Consider the following 9701-nt stretch of genomic DNA (forward strand, 5'->3'; position numbering starts at 1 on the left):
ATCCCCAGAACCCACATAAATGCCAGGTGGGTGTAGTGACCCATCTGTGATTCCAGCCTTGGAAGGTGGGGGCAAGGAACCCTAAGTACAAGCTGGCTAGGGAGACTAGCTATATCAGAAAACTCTGGGTTTGACTGAGAAAATTTGCTTCAGTGAATAAAACAGAAGAGTGGTGGAGGGTTCCTAACATAACCCTGGGCCTCTGCATGCCTGCACAAATGTGCCCACACACATGCAAACATGCATATACACGTCACTATACAAACACGCACTAGAAAAATGGAAACAGTTCCTTAAAATTCAACAGCAAAGCTACATGTACTATCAATGAGCTGCCATTCAATTCTGTACCAAAGGGTAAGCCCCACCCAGCCAGCACACAGAAGAGACAAAGCCTCACAGCAGGCATAGTGTTCTCAGGCCTTCCCACTCAGAATATACTAGAAATAGTCTCCACCTTCTCCACTTGGGAATAGTGCATGCTCTACTCACGCTCCTACTCCTGTACACTACTCATCCTCTAGTTCTGCTGGCTTTACCCGCTTGAAGGAGGGAGATCTAGACCACTGTGAGTGGTACTATTCCCTAGGCAGGAAAGCCTGAAGTGTAGGAATAGTAAAAGGTGTATGGGCTGAGCACTGAGCACATGTGTGAACACATTGCTTTCTGCTCTTAACATGAAAGTGACCAGCTCCATGACTTAAAGTGCTAGGCCTATGTGTCTCTCCACTCAAGGCAGTGGTGGAAACAACCATAGATGGGGACTGGTAAGATGCCCACAAACCAAAAACAAGCCTTGTCTCCTATGACTACTAGACAATTGCACCCACTGAGAGATGTTCACAGAGCAGCAGGCTCAGGGTTACCTCAGGTGCTATGTAGTCTGGGGTCCCACAGAAGGTTCGGGTTGTGGACCCAGGGAAGACATTCTCTTTACACATGCCAAAGTCTGTGATCTTGATGTGTCCTTCAGCATCCAGCATCACATTATCCAACTTGAGGTCCCTGGAAGGCGAGAGTACAAGGGAGAATTGCAAGAGAGTAGCGTGATGGTCAGTGTTCCGTGTCAACTTGATACAATGCACTATCTCCAAAAGAGACTCTCAGTGAGGGAATTGTCTAGAGCCGGTTGGCCAGTGCACATATTTGCCAAGACTTCCTTGATTACTTTAGTTTAGACAGGCAGACCTGGTCTACTGTGGGTGGAACCACTCTAGGCAGGACACCAGCTTCGTGAATTAATTCATTGCTCTCTACTTTTACCTGTGGGTGTGAACAGCCTTGACTTTTCCTCACTGATGGAAACTGTGAGCCAAACCAAACATTTTCCCTCCTTGTTTTTGGTTTTGTTTTGATTTTTGTTTTGGTTTTTTTGAGACAAGGTTTCTCTCTGTAGCTTTGGAGCCTGTCCTGCAACTCACTCTGTAGACCAGGCTTGCCTCAAACTCACAGAGATCCACCTGCCTCTTCCTCCCGGGTGCTTGATTAAAGGCATGCATTACTCCTGCCCAGTGTCCCTAGGTTGCTTTTGTTAGATTCAAAAATTGTGTGTGTGTGTGTGTGTGTGTGTGTGTGTGTGTGTGTGTGTGTGTGTGTCCAGGTGCCTGGGGGAGGATGCAAAAGAGGATGTCATGGCCGAGTGGTGGTACCGCACGCCTTTAATCCCAGTACCAGGAAGCAGAGGCAGGTGGAACTCTGTGAGTTCAAGACCAGCCTGGTCTACAAAGTGAGTTCCAGGACAGCCATGGCTACACAGAGAAACTCTGTCTCGAAAAATAAAACAAACAAACAAATAAAAAGATGATCTATTATCTCCTGGAGCTGGAGTTATAGGCAGTTGACTTCTGTTTTCTGCTGAACAATCTTTCCAACCCCCTTGTGGTGCAATTTCGAACAGCAATGGGTTGCAAAACCCAAAGCAACTAGCATTCAGCAATCCAGAGCTATGTGTTGGAATGGCATCCATATTTTCACTCCAAGGAAAGTGCTGGGGCTACTGACCTGTAGATGATGCCCTGGTTGTGAAGGAAGAAGAGGCCTATTGCAATTTCCGCAGCATAGAATCTGGAGGAGCACATGGGAAGTGAGAAGGTCAGTGACAAGACCACCCCCTCCCGCCTCCCACTCCCTTCACTGTTGCTGAGACTTACGCTGCATGGGGCTCCTTAAATTTGCCCAGCTGCTGAATGTGGTACATTAAATCACCTCCGGTGACGTACTCCATCACGAAATACAGGCGGTCCTGAGGAACAGTAGGTGTGGCTTAGTGTCAGGGACACACCACACCTGGACAGAAAAGCTTTATTGTATTTGGTTTTGGTTTTTTGAGTCAGGGTTTTTCTGTGTAGCTCTGGCTGTCCTGGAACTTTCTATGTAGACCAGGATGGCCCCAAAGTCACAGAGTTCTGCCGGCCTCTGCCTCCCAAGAGTTGGGATTAAAGGGCTGGACCACAACCGCCTTTTTTTATTTTTTAGTTTTTGAGTGTTTTGCCTACATGTATATATGTCTCCACATTTGCACCTGGTATCTTTGAGTGTCAGAAGAGGACAATCAGTCAATGCCAAGGACCTGGAGATTCCACCATGTGGATGCTGGGAACTGAACCTGGGTCTTCTGCAAGAGCGGTGTCTCTAACTGCTTAGTCATCTCCCTAGCTCCAAACTAATTTTTTAAAATATTTATTTATTTATTATGTATACAATATTCTGTGTATGTGCCTGAAGGCCAGAAGAGGGTGCCAGACCTCTTTACAGATGGTTGTGAGCCACTATGTGGTTGCTGGGAATTGAACTCAGGACCTTTGGAAGAGCAGGCAATGCCCTTAACCATTGAGCCATCTCTCCAGCCCCAAACTTTTTTGTTTGTTTGTTTAAAGACAAGGTCAGTGGTAGTGCATGCTTTTGATCCTAGAACTTGGGAGGCAGAGTCAGACAAATCTCTAAGTTTGAAATCAGCCTGGTCTACAGAGCAAGTCTCAGGATGACTAGGGCTAAAACAAAGAAATCCTGTATCACAAACATACAAATAAAAAGACAAGGATGGTCTCCTATAGCCCAAGATGGCCTTGAACTCACTGTGTAACTGAGGATAATCCTGAACTCATAATCCTTCTGCCTCTGATTTCCAAGTGCTGGGAATACAGGGATCTAACACAGCCATCTAAGAACAGCTCTTTCCTCCTGCCCACCTGGGACAGACATGGAGACCTCCCAATTCACTCTGCCAGTAATCCAGAGGAACTGGACAAACACAGAGGCAAGCTCCGAGATTCTAACCCTGCCACCTCAGAATCTCCGCAGCCCTGTCTCTGTTACTCTGATTACCTGATTTTCTAAGAGACCCACAGGACTGGACTGAAATCCAGGAACACTGAATCTCATGCTGCAGCCACATGCAAATGCAGCTCTGGCTGTCTGGGACCAACGGTGGCCAGCTTTCTCTGCAGCTCTCAGTTTTTATTTCTCTAGGAGGAAACTGTAGACGTGTGTGCACATATGTGTGTGTGTGCATGTATGCCATCAGAGAAAATAGGATGCACACCTCAATCACTCTCTGCCTTATTCCCTGAGACAGGGTCTGTTAGTGAACCCAGAGTTAAGGTGGCACCCAGTAAAGACGCCCTGTGACACTGTTTCCATCCCCACCCCCACAGTACTGGTGGTACAGGGGCTCATGAAGCCACAGCTGGCTTTTTACATGGGTGATGGGAATTCAAACTTAGGTCCTCACGTGTGCACAGCAGGTGTTCCTACCCACTAAGCCATCTCTCCTATTGTTTTTGTTTGCTTGTTTTGTTTTCGAGACACGGTTTCTCTGTGTAGCTTTGGAACCTATCCTGGAATTCACTCTGTAGACCAGGCTGGCCTTGAACTCACAGAGATCCTGCCTCTGCCTCCCAAGTATCGGTATTAAAGGTATGTGCCACCACTTCCCAGCCATAGCTCCTATTATTATATAGGATCTCCACTCTGAGGCCCAGGTTAAGTTCAAGCTCATGGCAATCCTCCTGCCTCAGCCTCCCAAGGGCCAGGATGACAAATGTAGGCCACTACACTCAGTTGCCTGCAATTAATTTTTGCTTGGTCAGAGACCAGGGAAAGTGAAGTCATACCCTCCCCAAGCCCCGAGGATTCTAACTTCTTGTTTAATCCCTCAGTCTCAGGGAAACTCCCTTTTGTGACTCATACTTCAGTCAGAATCCAAAAGTAATGAGCTCACCCTGGAAGCCCAACCATTCTGGGCATGTCCAATTAGAAGACATCACTAAGGGCTGGGGATACAATTTGTTTGGTAGAATGCTTGCCTAGCATTCACAAAGCCCTGGTTCGATCCCCAGCATGGCATCAACAGGCTCATCCTCTATAAATAGCAAGTTCAAGACAAACCTGGAATACACGAGAACCTGTCTCAAGGGGAAAAAAATTCCCATCTAACTTATTCTCAGCTCAAAGGCGTAGAACACTGACTACAAGCATTGGAAATTGAGTTCACAGGAACCACAAAGCTTCAGACCACACCCACTCAGATTTCGTCCTCTGACCACGCCCTGCATGGCACCAGCAACCCCACCCCACTGGATCCCTCTTGTAGGACCACATTCATTCATTTTTAAAATTGATTTTTATGGGAGACGGTGGCACACACCTTTAATCCCAGCACTCAGGAGGCAGAGGCAGATGGATCTCTGAATTCCAGGCCAGCCTGGTCTACAGAGTGAGTTCCAGAACAGCCAGTGCCAAACAGAGTAACCTTGTCTCAAAAACATCAAAAAAATTTTTTATTAAAAATAAATAAAATTAATTTCTAAAATGATTTTAAATTAGGTATTGGAGCAGGTATGTGCATATGAGCACAGGGGTCCCCAGAGACCAGAGCATCAGCACCCCCTGGAGCTAGAGCTACAAGTGGTTAGGAGCCACTGTGCATCTGGTACCCATGGGAACCAAACTTAGGAGCTCTGCAAGAGCAGCCCATTCTCTTCACTGCTGGGCCATCCTTCCAGATCACTCATTCATCTATTTATTTTTATTTTATTTTACTGAGATGGTGTCTCACATTGTAGCTCTAGCTGTCCTGAAACTTGCTCTGAAGACCAGGTTGGCCTCCAACTCAGAAAGCCACCTGCCTCTGCCTCCTGAGTGCTGGGATTTAAGATGTGCATCACCTCCAGACTTATTCGTTCATTTTAACAATTTATTCGTAGTTATATGTGATCTATAAGTGTGGTTACATGCATGTGAGGGCGTGTGAACCCATGTGTCCCATGTGGCAGTAATGGTGTCTCTTAGCTCTCTTATTGCTTTGAGACAGGGTCATTTTCTGAACTGGAAGCTCACCAAAGTGACAAGCCTGGCTATCTTTGGACCTATTGTCTCTGATCACCCCCCAGCCCACCCCCCACCTCCGCAATGCTGAGGCCACAGAATACACAGCTGTATCCTCATTTTTGTTGTTGTTGTTATTGGTTGGTTGTTGTTTTGTTTTCAAAGCAAGGTTTCTCTGTGTAGCTTTGAAGCCTGTCCTGGAATTCTCTCTGTAGATCAGGCTGGCCTCGAACTCACGGAGATCCACCAGCCTCTGCCTCCCAAGTGCTAGGATTAAAGGTGTGCTCCACCACTGCACAGCCATATCTGACTTCTTAAGTGAGGACTAGGATTCAAACTTGGCCCTCCTACTCGTGAAGCCAGCGCTCTCACCCAGAGAGCCATCTCTCAGCACTGGCCACATCCTCTAAGAACACAAGGGGTTTTTTTTACCTTTCCCTGAACTCAGCCTTCTGAACCATGACCCCCATCCCTCCTTCCTCACCGGTGTCTGAAAGGTGGAATGAAGCTGCGTGAGAAAATGGGGCCGGCCTCCGGGACCTCGGCCCCCCAGTGCCAGCACACGTTTCTCCACTAGGGTGCAGTCCACGTCATCATCCTGGACTATGACATCCTTTTTCAGGATCTTGATGGCATACAGTTCATCAGAACCTCTGCGTTCTGCCAGCATCACCTACAAACAGATGTCCGAAAGGACCAGTCCATTTGAGAAACTCAAGACCGCAGGGGCATGTACCACTCCTCATACAGAAGACAGGATGATAGCCCCTTCCTCCTCTCCCAGAGGACCGGATATTCTGCAGTTGCGTCTACTCCCCTTCAGAAGAGTGCTGGCATGTTTGCTACGGGGAGGGATATGAGTGTCAGTGAGTGTGTGGAAGTCAGGGACAACTTGGGGGAGTCAGCTCTATCCTGCCACATGGATCCTGAGAATAGCACTCAGGTAATCTGGCTTGGTGGCCAGCGCCTTTATCTACTTTGCTATTTTGGTGGCAGCCCAGTTGTTTTTTTTTTAAATATGCATTGGTGGTTTGCCTGCATGTCCTTGTGAGGGTGTTGGATCCCCTGGAAATAGAGTTATAGAGAGCTGTGAGCCACTGTGTGAGTGCTTGGAATTGAACCCGGATCCTCTGGAAGAGCAGCCTGTGCTCTTAACCACTGAGCCATCTCTCCAGCCCCTAGATATCTAATCTTAGCCTAACTCCATTTAGGGACTCAGGAGCCTAGTACATCCCCCCCGCCCCAAACTTTTTCCCTAAAGAATAGAAATCCAACCTGTCTGCAGGCCTCCTCCCCTCCCTCCAGAATCCCAGGAATCTAACCTTCCCAAAACTGCCTTTCCCTAGAACCATGAGAAAGCTGAAGTCAGAGATATGCAGGCGTCCTGGGCTGGCACTGAAGAAACATCGCTTGGAGTCCGTGGGACTGGGGGATGGGGAAGGAATGGGGGAGGAAGAAGGGCCCATCCGCACTCTCTGTGAGAAAGAAGAGAGAGATTCAGAGACAGTCAGAACCTAGAGAAGTCCCCAAGGGACACAGCACCCCCAAATGAAAAGGACCAGGAGAGACAGAATGGAGAGAAAACAGCATTGTCCTCATTCTGTGTTAGGTTAAGAACGTTCTCTGGCTATGCTCGCCTGTAATCCCAGCACTAGGGAACCGGAAGGAGAATGGAGAGCATAAGACCAGTCCAGGCTGCCACAAGACCTTGTCTCAGAAGATAAGAGATAGTAGAGGGGGGGGGTAGAGGGGAGGGAAGGAGAGAAAAGGAAGGGAAGGAGGGAGTGGGGGAACAAGGGAAGGCAGGATTCTCCATAGCTGATGGACATATTATTTAACTAACACCTAGTCAGATCCAAAGAATTCACATTTATAAATTTGCACCTGTTAGCCGCTAAACCAGAACTCCTTGAGGGATCAGAAGAAAGAAAAAAAGAAAAAAAAAACCACCTGAGCCTCATTTCCAGGTTTTCTGGAAATAGGGCCTGAGAACTGAGACTTGAAACAAGATCCAAGGGGACACAGCCTGAGGACATTGGTCTGAGGACAACACTGAGTTTTGATGATGGAGTGTTCTCATCCTTTCGTGCCTCCACCTCTCGAGGGGGGAGCAGAGTTGGGGGTCCCATGACTGAACTACAACAGCTGCCACATGGGTCCCTCTATATCCACTGCCATTCTTTCTGACGTGTTCTCTGCTCTGCAGGCAGAAGGACCAATTTAAAAATAAATAAATCAGGTCATATCTTCCCTTTGCCTTCAAAGCCTCTAACAGCTTTCGTGTATTAAGATTTTATTCCCTGCAGCTTCAAAACCAGGCTCTGATCGGTCCTGAGTGTCCTTCTCTCTTCCCCTCCCTTTCTTTCCATGATATAAACCCTGGCCTCATTTGCCTAGTCCTCTGTCTCCCCTCAAGGCCTCGGGAGGTGACACCGAGTCTTCTTAAAGGCTGTCCTGTCCCATCTCCTGCAATCTGTTCCTCCTTTCGACCAGAATCAAGTGTCTCCTTCGCAGGTGTCTCCTGGTGGCTTTAGCAGGGTCAGACGCCTCTCTTGAGGCCCCTGGCTACCTTGGACAGCTCCTGCGTGGCTCGGAGTAATTAGCAACTCCCCATCAATGTGACTGTCGCCTTACTCCCTGGGAGATCCTACAGGGCAGTCTGTTTGTTCTCCAAGACACAGCGCCTGGAGCAGAGCCAGGTTCAAGAAAAACTGCACACATATATGAGATAGAGAGATGGATGGACGGATGGACGGGCGGACAAAGACAGAAAGAGACAGAAAGTAGGAGTATTTGCATTTTTGTGTGACAAGATCTCATGTAGCCCAGACCAGCCTCAAACTTGCCATGAGCCTTGAGGTCTTCAATCTGCCTGCTTCTGCTTCCCAAGTGCTAGGATTACACAGACAAGCCATCTAACCTGGATTCAAGAAGCAGTTCCTACAGGATATGTTCTTATGCAGAGGTGCAGTCTGACCTTTTGAATTTGGGGCCCAATCACCAAGGGCATCACTTTATAACCTCATCTATAATGTAAGTGTAATAGGTGTAATTTCCAATAGAGTTAGCAAGAGTTGGTGATTAACATCCGCAAATTGCTTAGAACAGTACCCAGCATGCCCCTTTTCACCCAGCACTGGGCCTGAACAAGCTAGGCAAGTGAGCTCTTTCTCCAGGCCTCTCAGGGACTTTATTTGTTTTTCGAGACAGGGTTTCTTTGTGCAGCCCTGGTATGTCACATAGTAGGTCTGCATTGGTGACACTAATGTGCGCTTACTGGTTGTGGAGACAGCTGTGGAAAACATCACACACAGTCATGCTAATCATTGGTACTCATGAACTAAGCAGTTAGTCTACACTGGGTATGGTGACACACACCTGTGACCCCAGCACTAGGGAGAGGGAGGCAGAAAGATCAGAAATTTAAGGCCAGTCTCAGCTCCATAGTGATTTTGAGGCTATCCTGGGTTATATGAGTCCTCCCACCCACCCACCGCCTTTTCTTCAGATAGTCTCACTGTGTAGCCTTGGCTGGCCTGGAAGTTTCTGTGTAGACCAGGCAGTCCTCAAATTCACATAAATCTACCTATCTGTGTCTGTCTCCAGGATGATGAGATTAAAGGCATGTGCCACCACGCCCCGTTTAATATTTAAATTATCTCAGGATACAACATAGCTCCGCCCAGAAACCTTCATTTTTGCTTGGCTTAAAATCAGACATCCTCGTGAGGAATGACACAGCATTCTCTCTGATGCCATTTCCTTTCCTTCCCCCACATCCTTTGACCAAACTTCACTGTCCTTGTTGCTCCCAGCCCTCCTACCTGGCTCCTACCTCAAGGGCTCACACCTGCCCCTCCCTCTGTTGCAAGGCCCTTCTCTGGGGATCCGCACTCTTTGTCTTGCTTCATTTAGATCTTTGCCCAACAGTCCCTTTCTCAGGCAATCTTCTTACTGCAAGCTCACATTATTATCAGCAGAATTCCCAGTGCTTCTCGAAGAAGATTGCAGTATTACCAACAGAATTCCCAATGCTACTCAGTGCTCATTGTGCTCCCTATCGCTTATGACTTCCTAACATACTGTCATGCACTTTTAGCTTTTAATAGTAAGAGAACTGAATCTGGAGTTTCATGGGTTCAAGGCAGGGGCTCTACCACTGAGCCACACCCCAGCCCCTCACTGGGGGATTCTAGGCAGGGGCTCTACCACTGAGCCACACCCCAGTCCCTCACTGAGGGATTCTAGGCAGGGGCTCCACCATTGAGCCACACCCCAGTCCCTCACTGGGGGATTCTAGGCAGGGGCTCCACCACTGAGCCACACCCCAGTCCCTCACTGGGGGATTCTAGGCAGGGGCTCCACCACTGAGCCAC

At 48.1% G+C, this 9701-nt stretch overlaps 1 protein-coding gene across 1 annotated transcript in view; it reads right to left on the reverse strand.

Moving 5' to 3' along the window:
* Prkcg (protein kinase C gamma) overlaps window positions 1–9701 on the reverse strand; it is a 25598-nt gene that overhangs the window by 4098 nt on the left and 11799 nt on the right. The window contains exons 10-14 of the mRNA XM_005371401.3: window positions 6648–6800; window positions 5810–5998; window positions 2151–2242; window positions 2002–2064; window positions 867–1005 (exon numbers count right to left, since the gene is read on the reverse strand). Of these exons, the coding sequence (XP_005371458.1) occupies window positions 867–1005; window positions 2002–2064; window positions 2151–2242; window positions 5810–5998; window positions 6648–6800 (636 nt within the window). The remainder of the gene's footprint in view (window positions 1–866; window positions 1006–2001; window positions 2065–2150; window positions 2243–5809; window positions 5999–6647; window positions 6801–9701) is intronic.

The sequence above is a fragment of the Microtus ochrogaster genome, unplaced genomic scaffold, assembly GCF_000317375.1.
Source record: "Microtus ochrogaster isolate Prairie Vole_2 unplaced genomic scaffold, MicOch1.0 UNK108, whole genome shotgun sequence".
In the NCBI taxonomy this organism is placed as follows: Eukaryota; Metazoa; Chordata; class Mammalia; order Rodentia; family Cricetidae; genus Microtus; species Microtus ochrogaster.